Source organism: Palaemon carinicauda, chromosome 17 (genome assembly GCF_036898095.1).
Source record: "Palaemon carinicauda isolate YSFRI2023 chromosome 17, ASM3689809v2, whole genome shotgun sequence".
NCBI classification, from domain to species: Eukaryota; Metazoa; Arthropoda; class Malacostraca; order Decapoda; family Palaemonidae; genus Palaemon; species Palaemon carinicauda.
Genome location: NC_090741.1, coordinates 57936014 through 57956810, shown reverse-complemented (window position 1 = coordinate 57956810; position 20797 = coordinate 57936014). Strand labels below are relative to the sequence as shown.

Genomic DNA, 20797 nt, shown 5'->3' with positions numbered 1-20797 from the left:
AAACATTTAACAAAAAATAATTAAACAAATAAAATAAAGAAAATTATTAAAACGAATAAAATAAAGAAAATAATTAAAACGAATAAAATAAAGAAATTAATTAAAACGAATAAAATGAAGGAAATAATTAAAACGAATAAAAAGAAAATAACACGAATCAAATAAAGAAATATTTTTACGAATAAACAAAATATTTATACGAATAAACAAAAAAAAAATATTTAAACGAATAAAATAAAATACAAAAAAAAATAATAATTTCATTTAAAAATATTAACTATTATAAACGAATAAATACGATTAAGGAAAATAAAGTATTTTCGTATATAAAAAAAAAAAAGGGTTCATTCTTCTTCCTTGGGGGAAAATATCTCTTACAAAATCCAACATTTTCTCTCTTTCCCACCACAGGTATTTACTCCCTTTGGCGAAAGTTTAAAGTTAATAGTTATTTACAAACTATTATTATTATTATTATTATTATTATTATTATTATTATTATTATTATTATTAAAAGCCAGGCCATAGCCCTAGTTGGAAAAGCAGGATGCTATAAGCCCAAAGGCTCCAATAGGGGAATATAGCCCAGTGAGGAAAGGAAACAATGAAATAAATAAACTACGAGAATAATAAAAAATCAAGAACAGTAACAACATTAAATCACACCTTCACTTATAAACTATAAAAAATCATAAAAACAAAAGGAAAGCGAAATAAGATAGAGCAGTATGCCCGAGTGTACCCTCAAGCACGAGAACTCTAATCCAACACAGTGGAAGACCATGGAACAGAGGCTATGGCACTACACAAGACTAGAGAACAATGGCTTGATTTTGAAGTGTCCTTTAGAAGAGCTGCTGACCATAGCTAAAGACAACAACATTCATAGGAATAATATTATTATTATTATTATTATTATTATTATTATTATTATTACTATTACTATTATTATTATTGTTATCATTATTATTATTACTTGCTAGGCTACAACCCTATTTGGAAAAGCAGGATGCTATAAACCCAGGGGCTCCAACAGGGAAAATAGCCCAGTGAGGAAAGGAAACTTAAGGAAAAATAAAATATTTCAAGAAGAGTAACATTAAAATAAATAACTATATATATATATATATATATATACTCTTATAAATAGATGCAAAACAATGTTCATTTTCTGAATATAGCATTGCTTAATTTTTCAATTTCCAATCATAGTTTATGAGAGAGAGAGAGAGAGAGAGAGAGAGAGAGAGAGAGAATCATTGTCTCAAGTTGCAACTCTTAAGAATGATCTAAAATAATTTATTATTTTACAACATAGTAAATTATAAAAAATGCAATAAATAAACAGTAATTATTTTCCATAATTATTATTTCTATAAAAATAATAACAACAACAACAACAACACTTTCGCTTCGAGCTTATGGCAACGATGAACAGATAAACATTTTAGTCTAAATAAAAACTATGAGAAAGTGAAATGATTAATCTTTTCTCTCCATCGATGATTAAGATACAACAATGAAACCAGTAACTGAGAAGGAAGTTGGCAAACACACTGGGTTACGCTACTTGCCTGTAGGAATGATCTTCCTAATCGGGTTGTTGAATCGGTGGAACTTTAAAAAAGTTCAAACTTGCAGCGAATGTTTTTATGTTGAACTGGCTGACATGAGCTCTTTTCTAGTTTATATATGAAATATCTGTTTTGATGTTGGTATTGAAAAAAAAAATATTTTAGTTTTTTCTCATACTGTTTATTTATTTCCTTTCCTCACTGGGCTATTTTTCCCTGTTGGAGGCCTTGGACTTGTAGTTATCTTGATTTTTTAACTAGGGTTGTAGTAGTAGTAGTAGTAGTAGTAGTAGTAATAAAAAAATTTTGTGTGACAATTACTGTACTCCGCTGACAATAATAATAATAATAATAATAATAATAATTTTTCATGTTACAATTACTGTACTCCGCTAACACGTGCCTACATAATAATAATAATAATAATAATAATAATAATAATAATAATAATAATAATTAATAATAGTAATAACTATAATTGCTGATGTTACTAATACTGTACTAATATCAATATTTATAAAGATCATTATCAATATTGATGCTATTATCATAATTGATGCTATTACAATCAATATTATCATTATCAACATTATTGAAACACGAAGTTATACATTTGCAATCTGAAATTCATAAACCATTAAAAAAATCCATACTATATTTCTCCAGCTATTGCCAAAGTGTCATACATTTCTCAAAAACAATTACGATCATAAGCGTTTATATTTGTCAATACACCTGAATATTTACATAATTCAACGCCAGCCAGCCTTCAAGAAATCCTCTTAAATGAAAGCCAATGAGTATCATCAATGTAAACTGCCAAGTGGACCATGAATACTTTTGTTTACATCCAAATCGTTAGTCTTTTGTTTCTCTTCAACTCTCTCCTGCGCAAATAATCTTGCGGAGAATTGGACCGAGAGAGAGAGAGAGAGAGAGAGAGAGAGAGAGAGAGAGAGAATGTTATTAATATGTTCGGACTATCATAGGGTGGACTTTTTATTTCTTTTTTCAGTAAAAGTGGTCTTTAACTTAGTGGAATCTTCATAAGCTGATTTCTTATCAATGAGTCCATATTTTGGATACTACTCCTATTACTACAAATAATAATAATACAAATAATAATGATAATAATAACAACAACAAATCTATCGACATTGATAAACAATAAAAGTACTTATCATTGTGTACTTGATAACATATATATGTATATATATATATATATATATATATATAGATAGATAGATAGATAGAGAGAGAGAGAGAGAGAGAGAGATTAAAGCAGTACACATCATGGAAACCAACATACTTCTAACATTATTCCCGTGAAAGAGAATAGTATAACTAGACTAGTTCTGACGTATTCTTCCACACCCGGAACTCCAACCTTAGAACCAACAATTTGAACACAAAACTATGCCAACAGCACACACAGTCTTATTTTCTAAAAAGTCAAACCCTTTCAAATCTCTTATTAGAAGAAAATAAAAGAATTTCATGATTGATTCTGTGCCATCTGTTCGCAAAGCTTTCCAAGATGATCACTTTCTTTTTTTGAATTTACAGCATCCCGTTCAATTGTTTCGAAAGATTCTGGGTTGATTAAATACTTTTAAAAACAGATTGAGATGTGGTCAGACAGTTGGTGATATGATACTCTGCAATTATTTGATTTGTTTTCTTGCAATTATCATTAAATTATACATTTTATCATTATTATCATTATACATGACAAAAAACCTATCTTGCAGTCATCATTGTTGTAATTATAAATTTTTTGCAGTCATCATTGTTGTAATTATAAATTTACTTATTATTATCATTATTACTCATGATAAAAACCTATCAACTATTTAAGAAAAATGGGTAAAAATACGATACCAAAAATCATACATCTATGAAAAGCAGATATAATTATCATAATTCTCTTAAAATCATTAGGATTACTTATTAATACCGAAAACAAAGTAATAATCACGTAGTTATTTTAACCAATTTCTTTTCTCGCTTCTAGGCAAGATGGCATTAAAATTAATACTTTTCCAAGTACATTTTAAGACACGTGGATATTCTAACGAATGACAAACATATTTACACATTGCTGGCGACAACACACTAAATTCCAAGAAACGTTACCTTAGATTTTAGTAAACAAACTTTATAGATATTTGAGCAAAGAGTGAATTATGTCTACTCTAAGGTTGTGCGATTTCTAGAGAAATCAGATGGATAACTATTTCTGGTTAGTTTAAATGTATCTAAAGGATTAGTCAGAACATATATATATATATATATATATATACGGACGTACATGAGCTGGTTATAAGAATTTCAATGCAATAATTATGTAATACATTAAAAATATAAATAAGCAAGAATTGTAATATCTCTTATATGAAAGAGAAAATACCAGGCTATATATATATATATATATATATACATCTTTCCTGTCACCGCCAACGGCATTGCTAAACGTATAACTAACTATTGTGTCTGCGCGTCTCTAAGGTAGGGGGGGGGGGTACCCCTAGAGGTACACTCGGAAACCACAATCTCCCACAAATTGCCGAAACTGCCGTGTTGTAATTAGGAAAGGGGGGGGGGGGGAGGGGGGGAAGGGTTGAATCTGCGTGTGTATGTATGTATATATGTATATATATATATATATATATATATATAAATTATATATGGCAGTCTTTTTTGACAGGTCACGTATACTAGTGAATCAATAATAATCACGAATTTGTTCATACGAGGAAATTAAATAAGAAAAAATCAATAACCACGTTTTGAAAAAAATAAAAGAAAAATATTTTATTAAACAAACGAACATCTATAATGGCCAATGAAGCATAGAAACAAGGTGCTTCTTCGTAAGGTAATCAGGAAAGCGTAAAAAAAAAAAAAAAAAAAAAAAAAATTGTAAGCGATCAACCCAATAGCAAGGCAAATATGAATTTGCGCTTCTGCAAATAGGAGTAAAATCAATCAAGATACTTTCTGTATGACGCAGCAGTCTCTCTCTCTCTCTCTCTCTCTCTCTCTCTCTCTCTCTCTCTCTCAGTATCTAGCCCACTTACTGATCTATTAAATGTCCATGTGTTCTGTTTTCCTATTTTCTTGATCGACAATCGTAAACCTCAGCTCGACAGAGTTTCTTTCCATCTACCGCTAGACTTTGGCATTTACTTTAAGCTCCCATATTCCTCTATTACTATAACCTGCACTCTTTTTATAAGCGTATTTTTATAACCTGCACTCTTTTGATAAATATATCTAATTCTCCGATAGGACAGAGGCTCTTAAAATCTTTCTAGTTTCTTTCAAACCTGAATTACAGGTCTGTAATATTATGAGAGAGAGAGAGAGAGAGAGAGAGAGAGAGAGAGATATTCTTTCAAACATGAGTTAAAGGTATCTAATATTGAGAGAGAGAGAGAGAGAGAGAGAGAGAGAGAGAGAGAGAATTGCTTCATAAATCGTGGGAAAAGTGACGATAATTATGAAGGACTGAAACAAGAGGCATTGATTGACGACTACCAGCAGGAGGACCTAGCCATACGATATAAGTTTCGGGATATTGAATGGGGAGTTAGGGAGGGGGTTTAAGTGTAGTGGGGAAGGGGGGGTGTAAAGGGAGGGGAGTTGACTGGAAAGGGATGAAGAGGAAGCAAACTACACCCAAGTTACACCCAACTCCAGTAGCCATGACAAGAGTGTCACTATAGTCACACTTTCTAAGCGGGATGATATGAATGTCACGCGCATTCAAATTCCGGTCAGAGAGAGAGAGAGAGAGAGAGAGAGAGAGAGAGAGACTTCTAAATTACTGATTACAACTTATTTTTTGTTAAATTGGCTTAACATTACTAGGTTAGTTTGAACTATCTCAGATGAGAGAGAGAGAGAGAGAGAGGAGAGAGAGAGAGGGGATGGAACTTTGTAATGCTTTCAAATACTTAGTAATTACCTTTTGATTGTTAACAGACGAATTGACGTGATGAACACGAATGGCCTATAACTATAAACCGTAAACACACTAAAGATTATATAAACACTCCCAGAGAGAGAGAGAGAGAGAGAGAGAGAGAGAGAGGAGGGGGGGAATCACCTTTTAAAATACTGATTACAAATTATTTTTGGGCGCAAAATGGCCACAACCTTTCTAGATCAATATGAGAGAGAGAGAGAGAGAGAGAGAGAGAGAGAGAGGAGAGCAATTCTATGCTTTAAGGCGTTCTGTAGTCTATTTCTCGGCCTGATGAACACACAAAATGTCGCTTTTCTGAGTGCGAAAAATTGTACAGCTATTTCTAGACTTTTCAAAAGACACATATGCTATTATCATTATTATTATAATTATTATTATTATTATTATTATTATTATTATTACTAGCTAAGCTATAACCCCAGTTCGAAAAGCAGGATGCTATAAGCCCAAGGGCTCTAACAGGGATAAATAGCCCAGTGAGGAAAGAAAATACATAAACTATATGAGAAGTTATGAACAATTAAGATATTCTAAGAACAGTTAACAACATTAAAACAGATCTTTTATATATAAGAACAATCTTTTTCGAACAGCTGACCGATTGTTTTTTTTTATTTGCTTATTAAGCTGACCGATTGTTTTTTTTTTTTTTTTTTTTGCTTATTAAGAGAGAAAATACAGCAAATTAATTTTACTGTTTATCCAATACAATGAACCGTGAATTCTCAAGAGTACATGAAATATCAATTTACCGCTAGCGTTACTTGCAGTTAATACTAACGCCACTGTATTGTGCGAGCTTACACTGTATTGGTACATTCGTTTGTTTTGCAATTCGTAGTAAGCGTAATACAATAATGACAGTATTTAAAAAAAAATTATCATTCCTTTACTTTTGTTCTGGCATATTGTTAAAATAATAATAATAATGATAATAATGGCATATTGTTATAATAATAATAATAATGATAATAATGGCATAGTGTTATAATAATGATGATGATGATGATAATATAATAGTAATAATACTAATAATAATAGAGAGAAGCTTACACTTCTGGTAAAGTGTAATTCTAAAAATCCATCCAATCATTAGTACAAGTAACATCACGAGAGAGAGAGGAGAGAGAGAGAGAGAGAGAGAGAGAGAGAAAATGTCAATTATGCATTTAGTATGTAGGATGGAAATTAGCTGATGCAATACTTTGTCTTCACTAGCAATGTTAAAATAACAATAATAATGGTAACAATGATGGCATATTGTTATAATAATGATGATGATGATGATAATATAATAATAATACTAATAAACCATCTAATCATTACTTCAAGTAACACCCCGAGAGAGAGAGAGAGAGAGAGAGAGAGAGAGAGAGAGAATGTCAATTATGCATTTAGTATGTATTATGGAAATTAGCTGATGTAATACTTTGTCTTTACTAGCAATGTGCAACTTCTCCCATACAATGTAAAAATTGAGTAAAATTTTAGTTGTTGGACACATAGATGGGAAAAAAAGGAAGTGGGAACAGAGGTTATAGTTGAAGGTTACAAACTAAATGCTGCTACGGGCTTAAAAGGATGCTGTAAAGGCTTTCAAAAGTTCAAACTCGCAGCAAATGTTTTCATGTTGAACAGGCTTACATAGGTCCTTTTATAGTTTACATATCAAATATCTGTTTTAATGTTGTTTATGTTTTTAAAATATTTTATTTCAATTGTTCATTATTTCTTATATCGTTTATTTATTTCCTTATTTCCTTTCCTCACTGGGCTATTTATCCCTGTTGGAGCCCTTGGGCTTACAGTACCTTGCTCTTCCAACTAGGGTTGTAGTTTAGCTAGTAATAATAATAATAATAATAATAATAATGCATACAATGCGTTGCACGTGGCAAACTGACGGAACTAAACTCAACCCCCATGGTACAAGCGAGGTGGCTGCTGAAATATATTTCTATAGAATAAAACCAGAACTAGATTGTTTCAGATATAATGAAAACGGGAGAATAATAGCTATTCTTAAGTATTAACTGATATGGAAGTAATATTAACGTGGAAATGTAAAAAAATGTGAAGATTAGGCATTGTGAGAGAATTAATTATATATCTACCACCATCAAGAAAAAAATCTTATGAGTAAAAAATGTTTATTCAACATGATGGACCTTTAATGGCTCATAGAAGGGGATACGTCGATAACTGTTTAAGTAATGGGAATAATAAGACCATCTTACAGTACTTAAAAATTTTCCTAGCAATGTAAGTTACATGCTTTCTTGCAATAAACTGTTTAAGTAATGGGAATAAGACCATCTTACCATACTTCAAAATTTTCCAGCTATGGAAGCGACATGCTTTCTTTTAATAAATTTCTTTCCAAGATACGTACATGTTCTTTTAAATTCAAATATCGCTCACATTTATACAGTATTAAATAATTCTCTTTTATCTTCAAAACTTCCAGGACTTTCTTAGTGGCTGATCATCAAGAACCTGTACTAAGCTTACCAGTGGATGTTCACCTGGGCACTTCAGTAATATTTTCAGGTCCCTCGGGTTTCACCCGAAGACTAAGAGCATGGTGAGTCTTAAAAGTCTTGTTCTAAAATTATTTTTTCTTTCACTTCTCTCTCCTTTTTTTCTATTATTAAAATGTAGTAGCCTGAATCCAACAATGATTATACTACTACTATAGTGCTCTTCCCAAAAGCAGGCGCTTTCATGGATAAGTTGCCCTTCATAATTCTCTATTTGTGGCCACCTCTTTTAGCTCTTGGTACCTTAGCCCTCCCTTCAGGTCATCTAGCATTACCTTCCTTTTTCTTCTTTGGGTCTTCATCCTTAGAATTCACCTTCTATAATGTCTTTAAAATTATTCAAATTTTCATTCACCATTCTCTTTTTTTCTATTATTAAAATGTGGTAGTGTTAACCACATTATATATCATAACATAATAGATGATGACTATCACTAAACTTTGATATGCAGTGCTAAAGCACTGTTTATTATATACATTACATACATATGTATGTAGAGTTTTGACCAGCTCCATTTCAAATTACATTTTTCTGGTTTGTTTCCTTCTATTATAATGGTTCTTATCCAGTGAGCCAAAATGTGGATATTTTCATTTCCAGTATAAAATTATGTAAAGGCTCACAACCTATATGGGATTTGTACTTTATTCCTTTTTGTATCTGTCAATTTTTCCAAGCATCCTTCATCATCATACTATAACGTTTTAAATCCTACTTTCCCTCATGGGAATTGAGGTGGCGAGAGGTCTTTCCACTCTCTTCTGGCTTAAGCACTTTCAGCCTGAAATTTCTCTTATTCCATAATAGGGATTTCCTTAAGTTATTTGTAAATCTCTGTACATTATTACTGTAGCATTTTTCAAAAATTCTTAATTCAATACATATTTGAAATATTTAGCAAATAGTATTACATACATTAGAATTGTCCATTCAAAAAATGAGTTTCCAAATCAAATTACTGTACCAGCAGTTTTATTAGAAAGTAAATATAGCATTTCTTTGATTATCTAACATTTGGGATACTTTATGTTGAAAAACCCAAATATCTAAACAAAAATATCCAAAGAAAATTTCATACTCGTCTGATTATAAATGTTAACAATTCAAGGAAAATTTCATAAGCATCTGATTAAAAATGTTCCCATTAAGTATAAAATAATTGATTGGAGAATTTCTTTAAAATTATGCCATCAGGCAGAAAATTGCTAGAACGATTTCCTGTCATAGTTTAACTAATCTGACTTGCAAAAACACACATAAATAGGGATTTAGCCATATGAACAGCAATATTAGCTATAATTCAGACGTAATAGGAGAAACAGGACAAGAGGAATCTCTAGGAACGATCGGAAAGGTGGAGTGAAACGTGTTAGAATGTAAGGGCTTCAATATGCAGGAAGTTCAAGTGTGCAAGCATGATAAGGATGACTGGCCCCGTGGGAGTACAGGGTTTTAAAGCACTGCTAATAGGCATTCTACATTGGTGGATAAACTGACTAATGTTTTGGATGCTTTTCTGCACAGAGGGTTATTTCAAGATTCAGTATTTGAAAGAAAAACATAGTGTCAAATAATTTTTCTCAGGAGCCAGACCCTGTTACAAGGAAACTGTTTTTGTTGAGGGGAAATAATCTATTTTATTATAGACTGGTTCTTTCTATTTTGGATCATTGCAGTTGTCATTTATCTTACAGTATTTCCACACTCAAATAACCCTTATATGTGATTATTTGGTTATTGAAAGGAAACATCATTACAGATGATTAAAGCTACTAGTATTCCCTTATACTTCTCAAACAGGATATTTTGTAGTCTATTACAGTACTGTCTCTGCTTTCATTTCATTCCTAATTAATTTTGTCGCTTTAAAGTGGTTACAAAGACATAGTGAATGTACTGAACGCAGTTTGGAAGGTTAAGTACTCTTTAAAAGTTTCAAGCTCTAACCCCTGATGTACCTGGTCAGGTGTCTAAGATCTACATGCATTCATGATTTTCTAATGTGCCCTTCCTCATCATTTGATTCTTATTTGCTTTGTAATATAATCAACCTTTATCATAAACTGTTTCCTTTCCTTACATTGCATTTAATAATTTGTTTTCCTTTGCTACATATATAGCTTTCCCGAATACCATACTTTTAGTTGTGTAAATAATTTTAAAGCCAAATTACATCAATGAAAAAAATAAATGATTAGAATAAAGAAAATATGCAAAGTACTGAATAAGCAGCCACCATAATTCAAACAAGTTTGATCTTTCCAAAGAAATCATAACAAGACTGATCCGATATACTCCCACATTACGGTATTGGTTCAATGGAGATAAAATTCAACAAATAAAAAATAACAACAAATCACAAGAGAACTCTCGACTGCAAAACTTTAGAATATTCAAATTTAATAAATGATTGATTGCACCTTAAATAAAATATCACTTGAAGAAAAAATATTACAGAAAAAAGAAAATGGGCAGAATTATGAGAAATTAAATTGAAAGGAATAAGGTCTACCATTTAAAGCATGGATTGGTCTTGCTTTTTGAGCAACTTAGCAAAATAAATTGGTAACTTACCTTTCCTGCTAAACACTGGTTAACTTTGAAAACTCACCTGCAGAAGAAAAAGGAAAGTATTTAAAGATGGCATCAAGACAAAAATGCAAGGCAAATCTCTATAGAGATATTGATAAATTTGACAAAAAAATATCAGAACTGAAACATTTATCACCCTTCATTTGAAACTTTAGTAATGCACAATGAGAAATAAATTTCTTTAAAGTATGCACTTTTTATATTTTTCACTTTTCTGAATACATCTGGACGAACCTTTCTTTTTTCTGGTATTCATAAAATATTTGTAAAATATAGTTTTATTACGTTCAGGTTTCAAAGGAATAAAGTATTATAAGATTCACTAAACCAACAAAAAGTGTTTGAGAACTACACGACATAATAAAACATACACAGATAACTATACAGTATTCTACTAAAGAGTATTTGAAATTATAGAATAATGCAATTTTCGTGTCCCTTAAGCCTTTTGTCATCTGTCAAAACAACACTAATTTTCCTGTCAACAGTCCCATCACTTTATTGATGACTTCTTAAAACAACGACCATGAAGAAATTACAACAAGACTTTTGTCGAGTGCACAGAAGAAATTGCCATTCTTCTTAGCAGTGACCATATGAAGTTTGAATAGACCTTAGACCTTAATCCAACTGAAACTCAGGGGAATTTATTCCAATCGTGACCCTTAAACTTGTCACAAAATGATGTTTATTGGTCTTTTATTTAGTGATAAATGAAAACTCGCATATAATAAAAATAAGCAAATGTAAAGACCATAATCTTAGAAGAGAAGGATACCGCACTTCTTGGTCCATAATTGTACATCTGCTAAGTTCTACGTAAATTTATTCTTAATACTAATATTCCTTTTCGTCTAAACTTTATTAGATATCCAAGTCTTCCCTTTTCAAAGATTCCTCTTTTTTTTTGATAATTGATTCTGTGATTTGATAAGGTTTCATTTTGAAGGGAATTTTTTTTTCCACTCATTTACGATTCTTATTTTGTCTTGCGCTATACTCTCTAATTATCGCATTAAATCGACAAGACCCAGCTGCCTTCATCTGCTCTCTATAACTCACATAATATAATTTTGTACACCAAACTCATCCTAAAGCTTTTGGTTTAATTCTGGGACCAAATTCTTACCCATTCCTACTGAACCCATCACTTTTAGAAGACAACAATAGCTTCTGCTTGGCAGCAGTATAATTAAGTCTATGAACTAAAACATTTATGTAATGACATTTCATTAGCAATCTCGTTTCCTAAAAAACATTTTATAATAATAATGATATAACATTCCACTAGTACCTATAGCCACTTTTTTATTAATAAAACTACAGTACTAACATTTTTATTTCAAGTGTTTCTTTCCTCCTGTCTTGTGTATATCAAAGATGAAAACTTTTTTTTCTATATCACCATACAATAATTCTAGTGCCTAACCTAATTTTCCAACCATTCCATCAATCCAATAAGTTAAGTTGTGAATAAACTATTGTCAAATCTAGGAGTCATATATTCCTCAATATTTCCTTATTCTCAAGCTAAATGTGGAACACTTAAACTACAAGTAAAAATATACTATTTGCACAGTACCTCAGTGGCTTTACAATTACAGTATAGTGTTACCTTGGTTTACGAGTAAATTTTAATATGAGCAAATCGGAATAAGAGCATATAAATTCAAATTGATTCATAAGCGTTGTATCAGTCTGTGAGCAAAAATTTCCTTTTGAATATGCACTTTTGTGGAATAGGACTGTACTAGCCTCATAGTACCCATACGCCACCCACACAGTGTTCATACTTTTTATCCTACTGTATTTTGTTTCACATGAGCTCGCCTAACTTCTCACTTTCCGATCAGCACAAGTAGAAAAATCGTCTCTTGTGCAAATCTTTGGATTTTTTTTTTTTATTTGACTGCATGTTCTTTGTCGAGTTTTAATAACTAGTGTTCACCATAAAGACATTTAATGCTGTGTTGTAAAGGTAACAGTACGGCTCCCAAGATGATTACGAAATACAGTAAGGAGGAGAAGATTATGCATGCGGCCAACCTGCAATCGCTGTATATTCGTACTGCAACATCCATGATTTATACAGTTACAATTCTAAACAACAAAGAGGATATCAAAGCATTATTCAATGTAATTGGTGCTGACATTGATGAATCAATGGCAACATGTTCTTAATGCTTAAAGGTTTCTGATAATCTGGATTGATGTGAAGCAAGTAGAAATGAAATGATTACTGAAATTACTACTGTATTTGCAAAAAAGCAATGGTATTGGAGCTGAATAATAAGCAGTGGCAAGAGAATACATTTTCAAACTGAGGAGGAGGAGGGACAGAGTGAAACACCTCTCACTTAAAGCGAAATTAAGATGTTAACATGGGAAACCCTGCAAAAGGAGGTTTTGGCAGGTTGAGCAGCAAATCTATTTACCTACAATGCAATGCCAAATTTCCTTAACATTTTAAAGAAGAGGATAAAGTAGTCATGTCAAGATAGGTTCGTTGTCAAAACTGAATGTACGTACGAGTAAGAAAAGATGACCAAATATCAAGAAAGTGTAAATTATGGGATTGAGTTAGTGATGGTGAATGTCGTTCTAGAGACAATTCACGATAAAGTTCTCAAGGAGGGAGATTCTCCCTCCAAGAAATAACCACCTCCTCCTTCTCCCTTATCACCCTCATGCCAACCTCAACTCTCATCAAGGGTAAAGTGTGAGTTGATTTATCAATATTGTTAAATATTGTTTTATTGTTAAATATTAAGTTGTATTCATTTTTTATATTTCTGATGTTAGGGGTTATAGTTTGATCATCATCATGATCACCATCTCCTCCTACGCCTATTGACGCAAAGGGCCTCGGTTAGATTTTGCCAATCGTCTCTGTCTTGAGCTTTTGTTCACTAAATTAAATTATAACCCTTTAAAAATTAGTGTATATCTGTATTCATCAGTGTGGGAAAAATTGTTTTAATGTTACAAGCACGATCCCAGAATCAATTAAATTCTTAAACCAAAGTACCACTGTATTTGCAAATAAATAACATGAACACTCTAGTGATTGTTTTTTTTAATTATGACCAATTCTATACTTCATTGCTTTCTAATTATAGAATTTGTAATCTTATAACTTTAAGCTTCTACTGTCCATTCATATTGATTTTCAGTAACTACAGTATTATAATTTCTTTCAGATGTGGAAGCAGAAACTACAACTTCTATTACTACTGATGATATGGGCAACTCTAATCACAACAGGAGATGGTTTGAGACCTCCCTCAAGCACTTATAATCTTGACCCATCAATAACTTCATTTGACTTGCAAAGTCCTGTCATTGTTTTACCATCCCAAGAGTTTGATCAATACGATCGTGCTTTTACAGTACCCACTATCGAATCTGGTATAGATTTAGTAGGATGGGCAGGACCAGGGGATCCCAGAAATACATCGAACATTTCGCCTCCAATTGGTTTTCCAAAATGGGTACCTGACTCACGCCCTGTTAAAGATAAGCACTGGACAGCTATAGTTCAGGCTCTAGAGAGTGTAGTAACACAACAACCTCAAGTGCGTGAAGGATATCTACAACAAATAGAAAAAGATTTCCCTGCAAGGCTTTCTATCAGTGAATTATCTATCCCTTTACGTGAATTTCTCCCGAACCAACTCCGCAGGCACGACAATCAAAGAATTAGTGTAAATAGTCCAAGACAACAAAATTCCCATACCATACATACCTCATTTACAAACATCAATAAGGATGACAGCGCCACAATACCCACATATATCACCTGGCCAAATTCTGGACATTATAAACCTCAAGATATTGCTAGAGAAGATATTAGGCAACATGTGCAACCTACAATAGAGAAGAGCCCAATTTATGGAGAGAATTTCAACCAAGTTACTAGTTCAGAATTGTCTGCAAATTCTATGGCAAATCAAAATACAATACTATGGCCTGATCTTGCAAATGCACCAAGCTCTCCCTTACAGTCAGTAAATGCTTTTACAGAAAATAATGGTCAACATACCCAAACAAATAACACCTTTAAAATCACTCAAGGGCCTCATTTTAAATATCAAACTAACTCATCATTATTTCGGGCTTCACCTCTTATACAATATGAGTTGCTAGATGATGGTGGGAAGATTTTCTTCCCCAAGAGTACAACACTTTCACCAAACAACATATCTACCTACTTGCCTCTCCCTCCAACACCAAGTAATATAAAAAATTTATCTGTTACTCCACTAGGAACCACCTTCAATAACACTCTTTACAGAAAGAATGACACACAAAATGAGGATAATGACACAAACTCCAGTCTTAGTGACAAAAAAACCGAAGCTGGTAAGTTAGTTTACAAACAGCCATGGCTTCATGCAGCAGTTCAACATGACCTTAAGGAGTGGGGATACCCATATGATGCTGAAGCACCACCAAATCCATATGCAAAGCAAACCCAAGAGAGACTAGGTGATGACTCGACTGCATACCGTCAAACAATTGATATATCCCCATACTTTCGTAAAGTAACAAGCCTGCTCTCAAATTCAAGACCAGATGTCACGCAGCCTTCCGATATCTATCCAGAAGAGCGACAAGGAGGTAACGCACTCCGCAATCTCATGAGGCCCTTTCGCAATATATTTCAATTAGGCAGAGAGCCACGAAATAATCCTCCTCCTAGGCCACAGCTCACAAGGCAATTCCCATCAATCCCAAACCTTCATTCAGAAATGCAACCTCCACCAATCATCCTACCTCAGTTTCCTGACTTTGGACCTCCCAAAGGAGATGACATTGTCTCTGAAGAGCAAAACCCAAGGCAACAAGAAAATGAAGTGGAGGGCATTCAGGATTCGTTTACTCCTCCTAAACAATTACAACACGAAACAACAGTAGATGACGGTAGCCCCAATCAATTTTTTGAGCAACAACCTGAAAGTGAGGCACAAACCTTTTTTTCCCCTACATCTGGCCCAACACAGCAACACATTATAATTAACAACCAAAATGCCCACCATGAGCCACAGTTTGAGCCACCCACATTCCAAAATGACAACTTGCCTCCTTTTCCAAACACTATACAAGAGGGGCCTTCACCTTTTTTCACTCCACCCCAGACAGTACCAAATGCAGCACCATCGACAGACCCTTCGTTCGTTCCATGGCCAAACCTCAGGACTACACCTGCCATTGCTATTACTACTCCAGAGCCTACAACAACTCCCCAACCAGGGTTCTCATTCTTTAACCAACCTCCAACACTGCGCCCTTTCCGCCTCCCCGCTCTGCCTAGAATGCCATTTCCTAACCCCTTCAATGCGTTTAGGAGTCGGGAGACTGCAAACACGAACACCAACGGTGTGTTTTCCTGGTTCCCTTCCTTAATGTCAAAGACAGACACTCAGAGGGATGGCGATACAGAGAGCAAAGTTATTGATTGGCCTAACTTGAAGTCAGGTTCAGCAAGTCACGAGATTCCTACACAACCACTTACTATAGATGTAAATACCAGACCATTACGACATTTCCGAGATAATAAAAACATAGGAAATCATTTTACCTTTAAGCCTCAAGTACCACCAGCCATTCAACACAAAAAACACACCACACCCTCAATACAAAATGCATTTCAACAACCACATACAAATACACCTTCGCAATTCAAATTATCTGCAGCATTAAGCCAATCGCCAAAACTTCATCAAATAAACCTGAGTGACAATGGGGCAACAAAACAGACTCATAAAACACATTCATCACAAACTACTGCAGAAAAATTTCAAGATGAAACGATATTCATAGTATCCCCTAACAATGAAGAGCAAGTGAAAGGAACATCTGTTGTAAATCCACAAACAAATCCTGCGAGAAAGTCTTCACAAAAAGACACAAATAATGAAAGTCTGGGGCCACCTTTAATAAAGTTCACTATTGATGATGTTCTTGACGCCTCTATTCAAGAAAATGAACAAAAGTTGGACGACAAACTGCAACCACCTAATATGAAAGGCCCAGTAAACTTTTGGCAGACAGAAGACATGGAATTTGGCTCATCTGAAGGAAAGGCAACTATTGCTGTGTTTCAGGATTCCACTACACAACCTTCAATACAATTTGCAGAGAGAGAAAACCAATCCAATTCTGATTTCAAATATGTCCCTGAAACAACAACTCCAATATCACTAACAACTTCACAAGAACCACAAAGTTCTGGGAACAACACTATAAGAGACGAAAACTTACCCACCAATTCGATGCAATTAAAACCTAAATTTCAACTAACACTGACTCCCTTTTCAAAACCAACAACTCAGTCTACAAGTACTGTAACACCTGTCACTACCAATAGCCCAATCTTCTCGAGAATTATTTCAAGCCACAAACCACTCCAGGCCCTTTCAGAAAATAAACCAGTACATCAAGTCTATAGCTCAATAGGAACATCTTCACCCACCACTTTAAATACGGCATCTACGACCAATGCCCCTAACAATAACCCGGCATCAAAAGGTTTCTCTCTGGGGTTAGACCCTTCTCTCTATCAAATAAATAAAAATACCGAAATGAAAAATTCAAATCCAAACTTACAACAATCACACACATCTAATCCATGGAATCATTTTCCTTTGACAACAACACAGTCTCCTGATAATAGTAATTTTGTTACCATAGACTGGAGACACTCGACTTCAGAAAGAAATTTCCCTGACCAACGTTTTGACACACAAGGAAGAACAAAAACTAATGACTTTATATCTGAAGCATCATCAAGGATTACCATTATTGAAGCCACTCCAATGCCAATGGAAGGAGAAATATATCCAACAGCCAGGTATTTCCAGACATATATGCCAATAACCCCAAAGGCTACAACTACAAGCTATGCACATCAAAAGACTACAACTCCAAGCTATGAACAGCCAAAGACCACAACCCCAAGCTATGAACGGCCATCAAAGACTACAACCCCAAGCTATGAACGGCCATCAAGGACTACAACCCCAAGCTATGAACGGCCATCAAGGACTACAACCCCAAGCTATGAATGGCCATCAAGGACTACAACCCCAAGCTATGAACTGCCATCAAAAACCACAACCACAACCTACAAATGGCCACCAAAGACTACAACCCCAACCTACGAATGGCCACCAAAAACTACAACCTTAAGCTACGAAAGTTCAACAACAAGTAGTCCTTCTGTTTTCCAGTGGAGGAATAATCCAACACCCTCATCGCTTGGGACACCAAAGCAAGTTTTCATGCCAGGAAATTCAAACCACAGAACTATGGCTAACCTGCCTGAAGTGGCATCTGACCTAACAATAAAAAATGGTGGCCAAAATCTTTCGTTACATTCACAATCTGATATGAATAAGTTCAAGATCAGGTATAATTCTCCTCCAAGAAAAATATCTCATGCACATCAAACAGAAAAACCAGAACTAGAAATGGAAACACTTTCAACATCAGTTATACCAACAACTATTTTAAAAATGACTGAAAATCAACACACTACCAAAACAAATCCTACTGAAGAAAAGGAGGAAACAGCAGTAGAGCAACAACCTCAATCATCAAACCTAGAATTACAACAAATAAAATACGAAAGCAATATTCCTCAAAAAGAAAACTCTGAAAAAGACGGAGATTCAATCAGTACCACTACAACTGCTAGGCCTCTTCTGGCAGGACGACAAACAAGATACAATTCATTGCAGCGCCTGAAAGACTTCATGGCCAGTAAAAGAAACGAAAAAAGTCAAAATCCTACAGAAGAACCTACAACCTTACCAGCCTCCCTGCTATTGACTTCCACTACATCAACACCAATCACTAGCTCTTCTCTTCATCACAATTCATACAGAACTACTAAGCACAGACTAAGATCACCTACAACATCACCTCCATCACAAAGAACAACTACTACTACAAAAACACCATGGTACAGACAGACAACAACAAATTTGCCAACGACCACAGAACCAATAAGACCTTCATCTGAATCTTCAAACTTTAAACATAGAAACCAGGAGCTTAGTGGCAGTAGCTCAAAAACTAGTTACGAATGGCGTCCACCTATTCATCATGTTAACTTACAAGACCATCCTGAAATGCTCGACTTGTACAACTGGGAATCCGTAAAGGTTGACGGGGCACAAGACCGATACGACACAAGCTCAAGTCTTCATCACGAAAGTGAAACCGATGAGGAGAATACAAATTCTTGGCTACCTGAGCAGGATTCACAAGCTTCAAGCCACCTTAGACTACCTCGTAGCAGTCCTACATTCACCTCGATAGAGAATCAAGCAATCACTAGTTCAAGGACTCAGGTACAAAATAATATACGATCCTTGTTCCTAAGCATGCTTGTAAGTGTCTTAGATCCTGTCTCCAAGCTACGTTTCATTAAAACCCTCCCTATAGTTAAACTGAAGTTTATAGGTGAAGTACTATTTTCTAATTGGAATTACTGATTGCAAAATTAAAATCTTTCTTCTCTGGACAGGTACAAGATGATACACCGACACTGGGTCACAGCAACAGAGCTTGGTAAAGCCTCAAGGAACATTTGGGACAAAAAGAAAAACTTTTAAAACTTGGCATTCTCCACAGCATACACCGATAAAAGTCGCATCTGTGTAACTATTTACATACTAATGTTATAAAACAACAATTCATTCTTTTTTCTGACTCACAAAACCAAAAAAACTTTCACAAAAATGCACTATTGCAAAAGGAACCTCTCACTTATTACTATTTTCAGAACTAAAATAATTTTTCTTTAAAAAAAAACTACTTATGGGGATAAAGTAACATTACTTAGCAAAATACTACTATCCATTATCCAAGGAATGAATTCGTCCGATATTATAAAACTTCGGATAACCTGAGTTTTGTATATGTACTACACGATACCTGTTTCCATGAATGCACACAGAAAATTATGTCCTCAAACAAAACCAGCTTTATATACTGTACATCAATCAACACAGCCATACTTTACAACGAACATTGCCACACTGCAAAATACAGTAACTGACTCATTCATGATAGCATAATATAACTAGCTATTAACTACAATACTATGATCAATTAAAAAATGTCCATTATATAAATAATTGCAACATAACACCCCAATGCAGGGTCACCTCTCTGTTCCTAACCTTACGTAGATCAGGAAGTCTAAACGTCACTTGTTTTATGTAAATACAACCAACTACAAAACAGTAACTATTCACTAACATGAACACAGTTTGATTCTTCACCTAGTTTTCCAGAAATGTGTATATATTATTTGTTAAATCAAATATTTATTGTTAAATTACATTGTTTTCTCTATGTACCCATGTTAATAAAATAATATTAACCAATCGTTTTTTGTAACCTATATTTTACTTGAAATGTTATTTTCATTAGTAAAATAAATTTTTGAATATACTTACCCGGTGATCATGTAGCTGCAACTCTGCTGCCCGACAGAAAAAACCTACGGGCGGAATACGCCAGCGATCGCTATACAGGTGGGGGTGTACATCAACAGCGCCATCTGTCGAGTAGGTACTCAAGTACTTCTTGTCAACACAGAACCAATTTTCTCCTCGGTCCACTGGGTCTCTATTGGGGAGGAAGGGTGGGTCCTTTAATTCATGATCACCGGGTAAGTATATTCAAAAATTTATTTTACTAAGGAAAATAACATTTTTCAATATTAATCTTACCTGGTGATCATGAAGCTGATTCACACCCAGGGGGGTGGGTGGAGACCAGCATACATGTTAACATTAGAAGCTAAGTATTCCGTATTTCATTTTAGCAGTTATTCAAAATAACAAACATAAAATTAATAAGTACCTGGTAAGGAAGTCGACTTGAACAATTACTCTGCCTTTTTAAGTACGTCTTCCTTACTGAGCCTCGCGATCCTCTTAGGATGCTGAGCGACTCCTAGGTGCTGAAGTATGAAGGGCTGCAACCCATACTAAAGGACCTCATCACAACCTCCAATCTAGGCGCTTCTCAAGAAAAGAATTTGACCACCCGCCAAATCAACCAGGATGCGAAAGGCTTCTTA

General features: G+C 34.1%; 2 protein-coding genes across 2 annotated transcripts in view; one reads left to right on the top strand and one right to left on the bottom strand.

The window, feature by feature from the left end:
* The window catches only part of LOC137655967 (mucin-2-like), a 24801-nt gene extending 4855 nt beyond the window's left edge, over window positions 1–19946 (top strand). The window contains exons 2-4 of the mRNA XM_068390168.1: window positions 8033–8149; window positions 13899–19055; window positions 19232–19946. Of these exons, the coding sequence (XP_068246269.1) occupies window positions 8147–8149; window positions 13899–19055; window positions 19232–19279 (5208 nt within the window). The 5' untranslated portion in view covers window positions 8033–8146 and the 3' untranslated portion in view covers window positions 19280–19946. The remainder of the gene's footprint in view (window positions 1–8032; window positions 8150–13898; window positions 19056–19231) is intronic.
* Window positions 1–20797, bottom strand: part of LOC137656785 (oxysterol-binding protein 1-like) — a 100507-nt gene that overhangs the window by 34860 nt on the left and 44850 nt on the right. The gene's annotated exons all lie outside the window — the stretch shown is intronic.